A 16,594-nucleotide genomic window follows, 5' to 3' on the forward strand; every position below is an offset into this window, starting at 1 on the left:
AATTTACAATATCAACAAAATGCAAATTGGCAAACTGGTAGCCCCATTAAACGTCAAATAATTGTGAACAGGCCTACTAGCTTTGTTGATGCTACTACAGCATTATATGAATGTTTTCTCCCTCACCGCCAATGAGTAAAAAGTGCATGTATTCAAGGGCTAGGCTATATGATGTGGCCTTTGCCTAAAACCTGTTAAACAAGTCCTCTCAAAGCAATCCGCGGGATAGTGCTTTCTCAGAAACAGGGCGTTACAGCCTCGGCTCCGCCCTCGGAGCGTGAGCGCTGTCAGTGAAGCCTTCGTTCATCCAGACGGTACGGACCTCTAATCCTGCATCCGTGTTTCACAGCTCGGCAAACCATTTCTACACATCGGGGAACGGTCTTTGCCTGAAGACAGTTTATGTGCACTGTCATAATTAAGCTCCTGTCAAAATCAGGTAAGGCAGTCTTTTATCATTTCACTGTTCTTCAGACTCCATCGATTGATAATTACAAGTAACGCTCCTTGTGCTACTGGTTCTTACTTGAGGTTTACCGAAATTATTAATTATAGGTAATCTAAAGGTTTTGAGTTGACTTTGATTCAGATTACTATTTATATGTTTTTTTGTGTGAGACTGACTTGCATGTGGTGTGACAAGATTTAGCTTTTCAACAATGTTTTCAACAGGTGGTCATATCGATAGCAAATTCTCAGTAGCCTATCTGTGAAGATTTACTTTGGCTTGACTAACAAAATTCTGTTAGTCTGTTTCTCTAAGAGTCCTATATTTTCTGGACCCTAACGTAGCAAAATGTTTTGTTTTTTGCTTTTTTTTTAATTCCATGGAATGAAGTTGGAAGCTGTGAACCCATGGTTTGCCAAGTGATTTCCTTTTGCGTAGAAGGAAGGTAGTAAGGTACTCAATAAGTCTGTAGCGCACTGGGATTTCTGTAGGCTACTTCTACATTTGATCTACTCATTCTGATAAATCCATGTCCATCTCTGGCATATGTTGTCACAATGTCCAGGTGCCAATGACGAAGGAACTCCTTCAGGCCTACTTTCATGGCCACCTAGGTCATAGCATTAAATTTAATACAGATCTATAGGGCCAATCCAGGCCTTCACACATAATAGCGTAATAACACTTATTTGTATTTTACCCAAAATAGGAACATGCCACCAAAATAAAGTGTCCAGGGTTATCATTAAAAGAGGTTTTGTTTCAAGAGGATTCATAAGACTACTTCTTGCTCAATAGCCTTGCTTAGGCCTATCTCTGCTTATCTTCTATCTCTATAAGTCTTTTCAATGTAACATTTAATGAGACATACACATTGGCCAATTTATTTATATTTGCAAGGCCCTATCCACAAAGAAGGTAGCATAAAGATAATTGTACAAAAATAAAATATTAAGCAATATGACAGCCCTGACGTCCAATAGCAATGAACATGTTAGTCCGGGCATACAGTTTAGACTTCTAGTACAAACAGCTAAGAACCTACAGCCTATGAGAGTAGTAGAAAGGCATAAAATGGTCAAAGGTAAAAATCAAATGTATTAGAAAAGGGTTGCTACTTTTACTTCGGCTTGTATTTTTGATGCACTGTTCCCTTTACCCGCAGGACTGGGCAGGGCAGGGCTTGGGTGTTCCTAGAAAGGTGTTGTTTTATGTTACCAGGAAATGAGCTCCTGTTTGAGCAGGTCAAATGCTGTAACGTGAGTAATTTAAAAAATAGTTGTATCTCTCAAGGAACAACTATTGACTGTGCACACATCAGGACAAATACTTAACCAGCTGTTCTTCACAACATGTAATCTTTGTGCTAGTGAAGCCAAAGATTCATTCACATCAAGGGACTTCATATCAGGCATCATATAAAGTTAAATATCAAACTTGAACTGACTACAAATACTGTTTAACTGTTTATGTCGTACACTCTCATAAAGCATGATCAGTTTCCCAGAATCTAGATACTTAAAGTCTAGGTTTCATGCATGATTGATCTGCATTGGTCAGTGTTCTCAGCAACTGTGTGACTCTGAATAATGAACAACCAAAAGGTTATTTTCTCATCGCCTTTGCTTTGCTGCACACTGATGATTACTTTTAATGTAAGATATGATCTTACTGTGAAACCAGAACAAATTTTCAGTGCCCATCAAAATACACCATATAGCCACATGTGAAAGAATAACAAGAACAACAACAACAGCAAGAACAACAAGAATAATAACAAGAACAACAACAACAGCAAGAACAACAAGAACAACAACAACAACAACAACAACAACAACAACAATAACAATAGCCTTAATAATAGCCTTAATAATAGCCTTAATAATAACCTTAATAATAACCTTAACAATAGCTTTAATAATGTTAAAGCTAGCTTATATTAGATTTGTGCTGTTGGTTAACTGGCAAACGGTTTGCTAACTGTTGGCAAAGCTTAGCAGCTTAGTCTCAGTTTGGGTTCTTGATTATGTAACAGTACTATATGCAGTAGAAGGATACTAATCCAGTTGCTTGACCTTAATACCAATTAGCTGATCATAGTAAACAATTGTAAAATTAACCCAGCATTCAAATGATAATATAACATAAGAAATGGATATAATATGTTAAAGACAAAAATGGTGATAAAATTATTTCAATGGTGGCTATTACATAAGGTATATCCGGCACAGATGTTAAAACACATGCCCAGGCAAACACACACTTGTTGATATTAGCACAAATTCAGCTTTGATCTGGTCTCTCATTAGATTTCATTCACTGAAAAAAAATGAGATGATATTCTTTTGCCATTTAAACAAGATTTTTGTTAGCAGGCCTACATAATTTAGTAGGAGTGGGGCATTATATTAGTAAATATTAATTATGCCATTAATTAATGCCATTTGTTTGAAAAAGATTTGAAATTCTGCAAATTATCTGCACATTAAACCTTCTTGCTGTAAGGTTAAAGCATCAACCACTGCCTCTATATCACCACCAAAAATCTTAGAAGGTTCTGTTATTCACATTCACATTCTAAAAAGTAGATCACATGGGATAGGATGCAAAACACGGAGCAATTTCTTCTTTATAAACGTACAATGTGCTATCTCTGAGGTGACTGTCAAGGTTCTGTAAAACTGTTGATTGAACATGAACATGTAGGCCTAAAATGCTTTACACTTTATTTTCACACCCATGAACATACTGTCTAAAGTAAAAATGTCAACGCTTTTGCAATGCAAATGTAAGCCAGAACTCCCAGTGGAGAAATGTTCTGTGGATATCTTTCAAGTGAATGCTGTAGAAAAGAATCTACTAATGTTTTTTTTCTTTCTTTCTTTCTTTTACCAGGCACTTTTATCAAGGGCTAGATAAAAAGTAATTTGCCCTTGGATTCCCATATAGCACATATTTGTCATCACACATTTGCACTGCACTATTTAATAGGATGCAATTCAAAATGAAGTATACAAAATATATTGTGTAATGTGCAGTAATACTAACTGTTGTGTTTTTAGTCATTTTTTGCAGCAACCTCTTTGAATTCCTGAATTCAAAACTTTTTACTGTTGGTCAAGAATAAAATGAAATAGGGTTATTATTGGTGCCAGCATCCCAGTGTTGAAATTTACAGAGCACAAAAATTGCAGGCTGTCAAATCCTGGGGCAAATCAGGCTCTTGTTGTCCTTGATAAAAGCTCTAACTGTTACATAATCAGTCATGTTGTGCACGCCAGCCGGCAGAGGTATACAGTACACTCTGCTTTTTAATCCATTATAAAGCCACAGGAGATATTTCCCTTCAATTTAAGAAGATTATTATTTATAGTATAAAATGCATTCTGTTTTCATGTTTTATGCTAAGGTTTTTGTATATACTAAGAAAGGAAGTTAGTCACAGGCAATGCACATGGGTTGTCATTGAATACAAGTTATGGGATGTTCCTGTTGAAAACCCGCCTGTCTGTTTTTCTACAGGAAAAAACAACGTGGTGCCATGATGAAGGAAATCAGTCTCCTGTTACTGTTTTTTTCTATGGCCAGTGGAAAAGTTACAGGTAAGTGACAGTATCTTATCGTCAGTGTATAGTCCAAAACAGGAACCACAGTCATGTCCATTTTTCATGTTGATTCACTTTTGATGTTCTATTGTATCCATGAGTTTCAAATTGATGATAAGACAGTTGCCATAGCAATTAGCATATATTTTCAATGGGAAAAAGTGCTTTTCATTTGGTATGTCTGATATGTGATGACTTTTCATTTAGATTCATTGTTAATTTGCATTTAGGCCTTGGTCCTCCAGGAAAGCCAACTTTGACAAACTGTCGCTCACCTGAAAAGGAGACTTTTACATGCTGGTGGAAGCCTGGCTCAGATGGAGGACTGCCTACCACCTATGCCTTGTACTATCTTAAAGACAAGTGAGTGAACAATCAGAGGGAGGGAGAGAGAGAGAGAGAGAGAGAGAGAGAGAGAGAGAGAGAGAGAGAGAGAGATTGTATAGAAAACAGAGGAGATGTTCTGGTTAATCATGTGAATAATTGAACAATGGTATTGCAGAATGGACTCTTAACATGTAACACTGTGTATGTAAGTAGATGTAGGGAGATTATGCATTTAATACGGTGCCTCAAACCAGAAAAGCAACTGTCTGTTTTTTCTTGTTATAAGAACAATGTATGAGCATATGACAAACAATGTACTTTGCTCAAACGCTTCCACGGTATGGCTTATATACAAGCCACAGTATGACTAAATTTATTTGGCCTGGAGGCGGCCTTCTCCTGCTTATTTTCATAGAAAAGCTGTTTCTTTGGCTATAACCTTCCATTGTATCAGTCATAAACTTTAGCTGTCTTTATGGAGAATCTTCCAAAATATGGTTTTAACTAGAGATTAACTGAAAATTTAAGGGCAATAGCCATAGCACTAAAAAGGGCCTGCCGATAAATCTGTCTCTGTCTATGTAAATCAGCCATGGAATCATGCAGATGATGTGCCACCTCCAAAAAGTTACATACTGTTCCTTTAAGAACAGAATGTAACTCAGTGATAAAAGTGTTAAAAACATGGTTTATCACCAAGCGATATTCTTTAAACAAACAAACAAAAAAATGGTTTGGCATTGCCAATCCCCATGACATCCATTTCCTGTGAATAAGTGCTCCGGCCAATCAGCTGGATCCACTCCTATGGCAACAAAGACACATTATGTCCTTGTTACACCTACTCAGTTATGTATAGTCAAAAAACCTCATACATTACAACGATGCTTCTCTTTTGTACACACAGCCAATTAAACTTCATTATACGAATGTTCCTCTTTTTCTCTCAGCTCTGAAGCATTATATGAATGCCCTGATTATCGCACAGCAGGCAAGAATTCCTGTTTCTTTAACAAGAATGAAACATCTGTCTGGGTCAACTATAACATTACTGTTGTGGCCACCAATAAAATGGGGAGAACGTTTTCTGATCCAGTGGATGTGGATGTTGCTTACATCGGTAAGTATAAAAATTATATTGTATATTTAAGAACAAATAATAAACAAATACCCAGAAGCTTCAATTACATTAAAAGGTAATGTTGATATCCATGTGCAATAGACCTCCACAGTGACAGTACAAACATATACTGAAGATTTTTTTTTGTCCTATAATGTTATAGCTATATATTTATATATGCTTTATAGTTGTTTTTTTTTATATGAATGTGAGAATGTGTGGGTATTTATCAATCATTCATTCAGTCATTTTAGACACTGATGCAGTGCTTCATTATACTTTGTACAATAACAATAAATCTCTTTTAACATAATCCTGTAATTACCTGGATTAATGTATGATAAAGAATCTGTTACACAGCCATGAAGTTTAATATTTCACATCAGAAGTTACCATTTGAGTGCATTGTCTTCTCTCTAATGTGACTCTGCTGTGTCTTTGCAGTTCAGCCCCACACGCCTGAGAATGTGACAGTAAATGTGATGGAAGACAAGGGTTGGCCCTTCTTGCGCGTGTCCTGGGAATCACCTCACAAGGCTGATATCCGTTCCGGATGGATCACTCTGATCTATGAGCTCCGGAGCAAGATGGAGGGGGAAGAGGAATGGGAGGTAATGGTATTACCAGTGTGTTAAAAGTGCTAATGCTTCCTCTGATAAGTGTTTAGACAGGATGCATTTTGTAACAGCAACTTTTATGAGCTTATAACCATGTTATAAAGCTGTGCCATCGTCATTAATTAACTCAAAGTTGATTCTGGGTCACAAAACATGTCATATAGCAATTTTTCCACAATAAAATTTGTAAATAAAAATCTGCTGCTTGAGACTGTGGCAGGGCCTTTCAGTTCAGCAGTTCTGAACAAGATGTCTGTTGACCCATTAGTATTACTAAGCCATTTTAGATCAATATTGCTGTTTACAATAATGTAAGAAAAAATATCTACGAATGTTATAGTTTAATAATACAAAATACACACAAAATAATGCTTTGGGATTTTGTATACATTTTTTTTTCATCCTTGTGTTTTTCCAGGAACATTTTCCCGGTCAGCAAAAGACATTCAACATTTTCAGTGTCAGATCAGGAAGCTCCTACCTTGTTCAGGTGCGCTGCAGACCTGATCACGGCTTTTGGAGTGAATGGAGTCCTACAACCAAAACCAAAGTGCCTAAATGTGAGACAATGTGAAACATTACAATATGGTATTATGGTATTATAACACAATATTATAATGAGTAACAATTACATAATTTACATTTATTTTATAGATTTTATGGGACGATCTCTGTGGATTCTTATTTTAGTTTTCTCCTCCTTGGTCATTCTCATTCTTGCTTGGATTATTTACATGAATAGCCATAGGTAAAGATTCTTAAATACACTGATTTGGGCTGTCACTTATTTGGTGCTGACTTATGGTTCTTTGTTATATTTTAAGTTTGAAGCACTGTATTCTACCACCGGTCCCTGGTCCTAAAATTAAGGGATTTGATCATCAACGTTTGAAGGTAAGGTTCACACTCCTTGAATTATAGTATATTCTGAATATATGAATATGAATGTTATGAGGTAATATGTGTTGCTCTGTAAAATGTAAAATGTTATAAAAGTGCTGCTCTTACATAGACAAAAATAACAAATAATGGGCTTGTTTGTTTGACATTTACTAGAAACACAAATTTTTTATCAGTATTGTATATTGTTTAAAAATAATATTACAAACGTCAATAGCACCCTTCTCAAGTAAAGGTTAGAACATTTCTGTAACCCTTGTTCTTTCTATGTTGGTAGAACGGCAGTTATAAAGATGGATTAAGCGCATTGATGATTCCTGAATATCCTCCAACCTCCTCATCCAACTATGATGACCTGCTGGTGGAATACTTGGAGGTATTTGTCACTGGCGAGCAAGAGGCATCCATGGAAGAAGGCAAAGATATTCAGGACCACTACTGCAAATCCGAAAGCTCAACATGTGACAGTGACTCTGGCCGTGGCAGCTGTGATAGCCACACTCTGCTGATAGACAAATGTAAAGAGAAAAGTAAAGATGAACTAAACTCCAACTGTGAAGATGACGGTGAGATCACAGAGCTGGAGATTTCCCAAAACAACCAAGATGAGAAGATGTTGAGCTATCAAGGCAGCCCTGACACATGCAATGGGCGAGTGAAGACATGGCCCTCTGTTTTTACACCTCTGCCACAGTACACAAGTGCAATCCCACAAAAGACGTCATTGGAAATTGTGAAACAGCACTGCCTTTCCGATACCTTATTTCCACCTGGTTCCATGTCATCTAACTTCATCAACCAAAATGAGTCTTTTGGGCCAAGCTACTGGGAATTTAGCCAAAATAGCAAGCAACTACCTCAAATGCACCCACAAACTTCAGAGCATCTCCAGGCTCACAGCGATATCAACATCAGTAAAAAGGCCAACGAAATTCTGACTCTGTTCAAATCTACACAATATGTGGAGGTAAAAAAAGTGAATAATGAGGATATGGTTCTTCTACAGCCTGTGGAGTCAACTACCCAAAGCCATGCTGAGGGCTGCCCCCATGTACATCAGGGAGATGTTTACAGTAAGGTCAAAGGAGTGAACGGTGACAAAATGTTACTTCTGGAAAGTGGCGTGAATGTAACGGCACAGGAAATGGACAGGTGTTTTTGTGACAAGATGGAGACAAATGCAGTGAAAGAAAGTTGTTACATGTCATCAGCTAATGTTTGGAAGCACAAATATCCCCCCATGCAAACCCTCACCTTGCCAGTACAAGAAGAGCAGAAACCATTTGCTGCAAATGGTTATGTTGACACTGCCACTTTGTTTTCAGTGCCCATGTAATTAAGTGCCCAAAGACTGGGGCAGTCCATGGCCTGTTTTTAATGTCAGAGCTATACTGACAAAGTGACTGCTGCTTCAGAAAATGATTGTATTTTGTTCCCACAAAATTTATTTATCTTTTTCACTGAAATTTATATTTTATCACTCCATATGATGTTTTGATGTGTTATTTTATATTGTGTATAGCAGTTTGGCAAGGGAAATGTTACTGCCCCTAACATAAACTCTTTGCTGTCAAAATACAAAACATTTAATTGTAGCAGTGCAATATATGCGAGTGAATGCTTATCAGTCTCAGTGTTAGGCCCATTGAGCAAATAAGAAATATGAAAGTAGCGCAATGAATGTGCACACCATGCAAGACAAAATCAAGCTATATAACGTTTTCTACAATTCTAAAGGTGCACTACATAATATTGTTTAGTGGAGGCTACGCCACCAACTTGCCTCCAATTATGTTTTTATGGGTTTCAGACAAATGATTCCTTTATGATTGGAATGATTTTGTGAGAATCTTTCCCCATTCAAAAACTATTATACTTTGATTTTAATTTCTGTCGTGATGGAAGAAGAAGAAGATGGAAGTTGTTATTGCTTGAACCTTATTGATGGTGTGATGATGTCACATTCCCAGGTGGGGGGTGGGAGACAAGAGCCAAATTTCATGGTATTCTCAGATATCTAAAAAGTAAATTCACGAATGTTGAACCAGGTGATTTCTTTTAGTGGCTATATCCTAGAGATTGCTATTTTCCAACAAAAATCTCAATTTTAAGAACACTGATTTTAGCCGCTTTCCATCTGTACATCTCATTGGCCTGTAAAATGTTATGTTGTCGGACACCCAGCAATTAATTAGCTGTGTAAAATATTACACATTATGGAGTTAAATATATATCTTAAGAATCACCAGGCCCAAGTTACAGGTCAGATTTGTGGAGAGGTGATCCCGCTCCCAGTAAGAATTGTATAGATTTTATATATAGATATTTTTGAGTAATGTAATGAAAAACAATACACCAGCATCTATTGCCATGGAGACAAGGAGGTGGCAAATTACACAGTCTACGTATATGTAGACTTGTTGAATTAAATGTATTATCTTATCATTAATCTTTGACTTTTTTGCACACCAATAATATAATCAAATGTATCCATTGTACTAAAATGTTTTGTTTAAATGTTATAAATGAACATTCTATGTTGTTTCAATTGCAAAAAACAAGCAAACAAAAAAACCCAATCTGTTGCCTATTGTGGGGGCGGGGCCTTGTAAATGCTTTTTGCTGAAAAGTTAATAATAAGCTATAATAAGTATTTTGAAAAACCTAAAGACTGCCAGCTAATTTTTTTTTCAATTGTCATGTAACCTAATATTGTCAACAAGAGTGTAAAAAGATCGTTTTTAGAGTGATGGTTTATAAATTCAGCAAAAATAAGCAGCACTCTTGTGTTTGACCATAAAATCAGGTCAGGTGAAATCAAGAATCATGGCCAATCTCTTCTGTTTAAAAACAGCTGGTCTACATGGAGAAGGGGGGCATAGAAGAAATAAACATACAGGGCAGTTCCTTACACAGATTATCCATAAACGTGAGAAGTTTTAATGGTCTTTTGGAATGAAAAATAGATTTATGAAAAAGTTTAAGCTTATTCCTGGAGAATAAAGTAATAAAAATGAAATAAACTTTGGAAAAGATTTAAAGAAATTATATAATGTATGTAATAATAGTTTGCTAATAAAAAATAATACTAATACCATGATCGGTGAGACTGTCATTGATGTCTATACACACACACGCACACACACATACAATTTATACATATGACTTCACAACAAAATCACATGACAGACGCTTGTCAACGTCAGCCAATCAGAGAGACGCGGTGGGGCTACCTCAGGGTAAACTTTACTCAGAAGGATTTTTCTATCACCAAATGCCAAAGCCCTCAAACTGTGTCCTGGTAGGACGCTGGTCTGTGCAGTAATTATGCTCAACAACATGTGTAAGCTTCTGTTTGGTCTTACGGCCCGTGGAAAGACTTTTAGCGCAGGGCGCCTTTGTGAACGAAGTTGGTCAAGATTTTACTCTTCAAGTGGTGAGTTACTATGGTGACTTGGACCCTTCTCGTGCCTTTGGGGCAGCAAAGCTTCTGGAATTAAAACGGAGGGCATTTTAGAAAGAAAATATATAAATTTAAGCAAAGGCCATAAGTTGAATTGTGATACATATTTGGAAGTTCTGGGATAGGCCTGGCCCTGGTTTGTAACCTATTAAGAATTTGTAATTATGTTAGCTGCTGAAGTATTGTTGTTTGGTCGGAAAATGGTAAAATGTTGTATTCTTGTTATGGACTGTTGCACAATTCCTAAAGTCAAAGGTTAACTAGGTTGTTTATTCAGAGGAGTGCTCTGGTCTCAACTACTACTACTACTACTACTGCTGCTGAATTTCTCACTTTAGATTTTTTAACTCAGAAAAAATATGTTTGAATTATTTTTATTCTGAATTTTAGTTGCTGAAATTTTAAGTATACTTTTTCAATATGTTTTAAAATAAATAAATAAAATAAAAATCGCCTTTTAAATACTCAGCACATATTTTCAAGCTCTCAGATTCAACAGTCAAAATTCAGAATGTAAACTTTTTCACAGCAAAGAGCTAAGATGCCAAGGCAGAAGCAATCAATCATGTGTGAGTGAGGAGGACAGAGGCTGTTTCCTTTTGGCCTTTTTCATCTGTGGGCGGGTTTACACTTAAGAAATTAAAAAGATGAGGTTTTGATGAGGCTAATTCTGACCAATCAGGTTTTGGATTGATTGGTTAGGCCTTGGCATCTTGGATCTTTCCAGTAAACTTTTTTTTCCAGTGCGAATTTTACACTCTGAATTTTGAATTTGAGGGCTTGTGCTGAATATTTAAAAGGTGATAAAAAAAAAAAAAATAAAAAAAAAAGCATTTTAAACACTTAAAAATTATACTTAAAATTTCAGCAACTAAAATTCATGACATGTTTTTTCAGAGTTGAAAATTTCAAAGCGAGAAATTCAGTGGTATTTAAAATTCTAAATCTGATGGAACAAATCATCTTCCATACCTTATATTGCTTAAATAAACAGGTTCATATCAAATTTTACTGATAACAAATGACATGTTTATTAATTACCAAAACATTTACACATTGTAAAAGTTGTTTTATATATAGCCTACATTTTGTCTTGTTATCAGCCAAGAGGAGCACACATTATAGTTATTACCTTTAGGAGCCTAAAACTTGTAGACATGCTTTTGAGATATAGAACATTTATCTTTTATTTTGCAAGTAACTCCCACAATCTCCTGGTATGTCAATACTTTTTTTCAGGAACATTATGTCAGAAGTCCGCCTTAAAATACCCATCCACACATGTACCAGAGATGCCCTCTTGTGATTTTACACCTGAAGAATACAAGGTAATACCTATAAGAAAGATAAGTTTGCAATGATTGGAGCTCTTGTAACTATGTGAGCAATGGATACATTATTGTTGTCTCTGTTCCTCAAGGGTATGTCAAAAGAACAAATGATGCAGATTCGCAAACAAAATTGCAACCCCATGACAATGAAGGTTACTAGTTATAAAAGACCAGTGTTCATCTATCAGGGACACATGCAGTGGCTGTGGGATGTGGATGGAAAGCGTTATCTTGACCTGTTTGCTGGTGTGGCTACTGTCAGCGTTGGTCATTGTCACCCGTAAGATCTTACCTATATTTGTATCAACTTATGTTATGTATGCTTTTCAAAATATGCATCTTTTATTTTGAAACATTTAAATTCTCACAGGAAGGTGACTGAAGCTGCTGTGAGGCAGCTAAAAACACTGTGGCACACCACAAACATCTATGTATATCCTCCTATTCATGAGTATTGTGAAAAACTAGCCTCTTATCTTCCAGATCCTCTCAAGGTTTAGCTTTTTGTATAAGTTTAAAACATTCTTTATTGTCCAGTAATATGTGCAGCTGTGGTAATGTGTGGCATGTTCCCTCAGGTTATATATCTCACCAATAGTGGGTCAGAAGCTAATGATCTTGCTATGCTGATGGCTCGACTATATACAGGCAACTTTGACATAATCACATTTAGGTATGTTTACAGTGTTTTGCATTGTACTGTACAGTATACACAATGTATGCATTTCTATGTTTTCAGAAACTCATACCATGGTGGCAGTCCACAGACTATGGGTCTGACTTCCAATGCAGCTTATAAATATCCTGTTCCCAGTGGTTTAGGCTGCACAAATGTAGGTTTGCAAGTGCACATGCTGATTATTATACTTAACTACACACTGTACTTCACACTATTGCCAGCAAGCATTTATTGTTAAACATATTTCCCTGTAATCCTTTTTAGACCATGTGTCCTGATGTGTTTAGAGGTCTTTGGGGCGGAAGTCATTGCAGAGACTCACCTGTTCAAACTATCAGAGAGTGCAGCTGTCCACAAGGTAAACAAAAATGGAGTGAAGCACATTTGATTTTGTGCAGGGTTTCTCAAACTTTATATATTTTTTAATAAATTAATTAAATATGGTGCATTGAGAAAAGATATGGATAGGGTCCACAACAATAATGTGATTGCATTCAACTGTGTATTTATGTTATTCTGTACAGGCTGCTGTGTGGCAAATGAACATTACATTGAGCAACTAAAAGAAACTTTTGCAACTAGTGTTCCAAGTCGAATTGCTGCTTTCTTTGCAGAGCCTATTCAGGTATGTTACTGTATTAAAAGTATTTTTTGATGAATTGTGTACTTTGAATGGCAACACTTAATTTTGTGCTTTTTTGCTGTGTATGACTGTGTTATGAAAAGGGTGTCGGAGGAGCGGTTCAGTACCCCAGAAACTACCTGAAGGAGGCTTACAAGCTAGTAAAAGAGAGAGGAGGCGTCTGCATTGCAGATGAGGTAGATTTTAAAGTATTTATTTAGGATTTTAGCTTTTATAATTTTTACAACATTAGTTTAATGCAATTATGAACAGGTCCAGACTGGGTTTGGTCGCACAGGCAGCCATTTCTGGGGTTTCCAAGGTCATGATGTGGTCCCTGATATAGTAACAATGGCAAAGGGGATTGGTAATGGATTTCCTATGGGAGCTGTTGTAACTACACCAGGTAATGTTATACATTAGGAAAAAAAGGTATTAATATTATCTCTATCTTTAAAGACAGCTTGTTTTTACAAATGGCAGATTGAAAAGTATGCAGGATGCAGACTGTAGTTAGCGTGTTCATTCACTGACCAGTAGGCTTACCCCCGCTTACCTCCACTGCATACAATGGCATATGCATGTGTGTGTACCATGGTATGTACTAGGGGTGAATACATCCAGCTATATCAAATATATATAAAAGAGAGGTATTGTAACTTTTAAGGTCATAGATCCACTGTCGCATAGTAGAAAAGGACAGTGGAAAACACAACCAAGTAAGGTTGGTTACCACTCATATTTCTATAAAAGTCACCATAAAGAATAATATTTAATCAGTGTTTATCTGACAGAGCCCACAAGGCTGTGTCTGGTTGCTTGTGTATATGGGTGGGCATTTATCACATTGTAGAGACTCTGAGGACAAAAATCAAGTCCTTATGAGGTAAATCATTTATTATCACATTAAAGTTACCATTAAACATTAAAGAAATGAGTTAAAACATGTTAGGGTTTAGAGTAAGGTTAGGTATGTAGTAACTATGGTTAAGGTTAGGATTGGTCTCCAGGAAATGAATGCAAGTTATCAAAAATGATGGAAACTCAACATGTGTGTTGCTTGACGTGTTTGGTCAAACAGACCAAAGGACTTAAGCATGACTGAATTTTAATGTGCATCTATTTCTGTCCCTTATGTTATCTGTAGGGGCAAATTGGTCTGTTCTGATAAGCTTTGTGTATTTGAGCTATTGTATCTCTCTTTTTTGTTTTAGAAATTGCTGCATCATTTGCTAAGGCAGTCCACTTCAACACATTTGGTGGAAATCCTGTGGCTTGTGCTGTTGCTTCGGCAGTGCTTGACGTAAGACTTTGGATTCAGTCATTGATCTGTTTTCTGTTATTGACCTGGACAAATAACATTTGGACTGATGTTTATTTAATAGACTATAACAATAGAAGGCACACAGCAAAACAGCCTTGAAGTGGGCACCTATTTGATGACCAAGATGGCTAAACTAAGAGACACATATGAGATCATCGGAGATGTGCGGGGAAAAGGTCTTCAGATTGGTGTAGAGATGGTCAAAGACAAGGTACTGAGTCCCTTTTACATTATTATGTGTTATTGGATATAACATATTAATGGAATTGGAATGTGTGGTAAGAAACAAAAGGATTTCAAATCAAAATGAAAACACCATATGGCAAGCCCAGTTTAATCATTTCCTCACAGCAACTTCCTTTACTCAGGTGCTCAGTAGTATGGCCAGTGTGTGTTTGTACCCAAGCTTTACTGTGGTCAGGCTTCTAGTGAGGCCACGGGGAGGGGGGTTCTCAGATCTCTTCCATCCCAATGACTTATCATAGGCAGGGTTCCCTTGTCGGGCTCAGTGTAGCTGTGCATCCCTCTCCAGACCACAAGGTTCAAAGTCACAGACAGCATGGTGCTTTCTTTGATTTATATTGTGCTCAGATTAATGCTGTCATCAGTTTAAAGTAATGTAGTTTAAAGTAGCTACAGGGCCGAGAAAGAAGCTGCTAAATTCTGGTTTCTATTGCAAATGTAAATTGAGCTTCTGGCAGTGAGCACTAGTGGACATCAAACCATCAGGTCCCCTTATGAAGTCCTTTTCTGAACAGTCTGGATAATTCTGAAGACTTCTGCTGCTTTCATCCCCTTCCTGTTTACACAAAGGATTTATAGTGGTCCACTTGATGGACTGCAGACTTTATACAGATCTGTCACCTCTACCCTGGGGATCAGGAGAGTGAGATAATGCAAACTTGCCAATGACACGTACTATTAAGGTACCCTCCTATAGGGGTTAGATGGACTGACCACACCCCAAAGAAAAACTCTTAAAACTTAAGGAGGGGAAAGGCCTCCATATGTAAAACCATTCCTGAATTAGGGCTTGTCTTCGTCAATATTCCAGAAATTTAATTTGGTTCTTAATTTATTTTTACAATTACAGACAAGCAGAGAACCCTTGCCTGTTAATTCAGTAAATGAAATATTTGAAGACATTAAGGACATGGGAGTGCTGATTGGGAAAGGAGGCCTTTTTGGGCAGGTATTTATCTTTAAATAATTTTGAGTTATTTCATATATTCAAAAATCTTGTTGAAAAATTATTGAATAAATCTTTTCCATTTTAGACCTTTCGTATCAAACCTCCCATGTGTATTACATTGGAAGATGCTGATTTTTTCTTAGCTGTTTTTAACAACGCTCTTTGTAACTACATGGAGAGGAGATAAGTACAAAGTTTTTCTCATGGAATAGCATTTAAGAAAAAGTATGCATGATAGTTTGTTTTTGACATATTACTCCCTTTTATCTGCTTTGTATTTAGCAGTATTGTGTGTTCTAAATTAAATTAGATTATATCAGCTTAAGAGGGTAAGACTCTGTTTAAGTAATACTTGCATTTTAGACATTTCTATTTTTCAAACGAATCATTCAGTTGATTGAAAGCACTTTTAATTTTGAGCTTTTAAATGCACTTAAACACCAGTTATTTTGTACTTGAACTGGGTTTTTTTGATTGGTATGAGCAGTTTGAAATGATGCCCATGCTGCTTTAATTTTCATTTATACACACATTTCTAGAATTGTGCTAAGTTTCATTCTGTATTCACATCACACGTGAAATATAGAATAGTAAATGCATTAAAAACAAAAAAAAATAAATGTGTGGATAAAAGTGGCACCTGTGTTTTGTGGCTTCCAATACCAAGTGTTACGGGAAAACGCAGACACACAAATAACACATAACCAAAACATATCTAGACGCTGACTGATGAACATACGAGCAATAAGTTGTATTCAATGATTTTAATCTTCTATAAATGTAGGCCTATGTTTCACATCAGGAGGGAACAAAAGTGGTAAATTCTTCAAAAATGTATTGGCTCAGTCTATAGAATGTGTGGTGACAGTAACTGTATATAGGCTTAGCAGGAAAAAAAAAAAACTTGATGCATGTGTAAGAGGCAAACGTTAACAACAGTTACTAGGAATAACCATTTTCCTGTTA

The 16,594-nt window shown here is 36.5% G+C and overlaps 2 protein-coding genes across 2 annotated transcripts; both read left to right on the forward strand.

Moving 5' to 3' along the window:
* The first annotated feature begins 308 nt into the window (after positions 1-308).
* Positions 309-10,110, forward strand: prlra (prolactin receptor a). Its single transcript, XM_020925179.2, has 9 exons — positions 309-439; positions 3,971-4,050; positions 4,284-4,416; positions 5,331-5,500; positions 5,945-6,111; positions 6,536-6,677; positions 6,772-6,865; positions 6,942-7,011; positions 7,295-10,110. The coding sequence occupies exons 2-9, from the start codon at positions 3,990-3,992 to the stop codon at positions 8,351-8,353; spliced, it is 1,896 nt and encodes a 631-aa protein (XP_020780838.1). The 5' UTR covers positions 309-439; positions 3,971-3,989; the 3' UTR covers positions 8,354-10,110.
* Positions 10,111-10,252: 142 nt separating this feature from the next.
* Positions 10,253-16,264, forward strand: agxt2 (alanine--glyoxylate aminotransferase 2). The gene is made up of 14 exons (XM_055153711.1): positions 10,253-10,453; positions 11,720-11,808; positions 11,901-12,091; positions 12,182-12,305; positions 12,390-12,484; positions 12,551-12,644; positions 12,755-12,848; positions 13,015-13,115; positions 13,217-13,309; positions 13,386-13,518; positions 14,327-14,415; positions 14,498-14,647; positions 15,530-15,628; positions 15,714-16,264. The coding sequence occupies exons 1-14, from the start codon at positions 10,345-10,347 to the stop codon at positions 15,813-15,815; spliced, it is 1,563 nt and encodes a 520-aa protein (XP_055009686.1). The 5' UTR covers positions 10,253-10,344; the 3' UTR covers positions 15,816-16,264.
* The last annotated feature ends 330 nt before the right edge of the window (positions 16,265-16,594 follow it).

This window comes from Boleophthalmus pectinirostris, unplaced genomic scaffold (genome assembly GCF_026225935.1).
Source record: "Boleophthalmus pectinirostris isolate CB_2022bp ecotype Guang Dong unplaced genomic scaffold, ASM2622593v1 HiC_scaffold_18, whole genome shotgun sequence".
Taxonomy (NCBI): Eukaryota; Metazoa; Chordata; class Actinopteri; order Gobiiformes; family Gobiidae; genus Boleophthalmus; species Boleophthalmus pectinirostris.

Coding starts and splice junctions, on each gene's coding strand:
- prlra (XM_020925179.2), top strand. CDS start 3,990: ATGATGAAGGAAATCAGTCTCCTGTTACTGTTTTTTTCTATGGCCAGT. Junction 4,051..4,283: donor GGCCAGTGGAAAAGTTACAG/GTAAGTGACAGT, acceptor ATTTGCATTTAG/GCCTTGGTCCTCCAGGAAAG. Junction 7,012..7,294: donor TTGATCATCAACGTTTGAAG/GTAAGGTTCACA, acceptor CTATGTTGGTAG/AACGGCAGTTATAAAGATGG.
- agxt2 (XM_055153711.1), top strand. CDS start 10,345: ATGCTCAACAACATGTGTAAGCTTCTGTTTGGTCTTACGGCCCGTGGA. Junction 13,310..13,385: donor GCGTCTGCATTGCAGATGAG/GTAGATTTTAAA, acceptor AATTATGAACAG/GTCCAGACTGGGTTTGGTCG. Junction 13,519..14,326: donor AGCTGTTGTAACTACACCAG/GTAATGTTATAC, acceptor TTTTTGTTTTAG/AAATTGCTGCATCATTTGCT.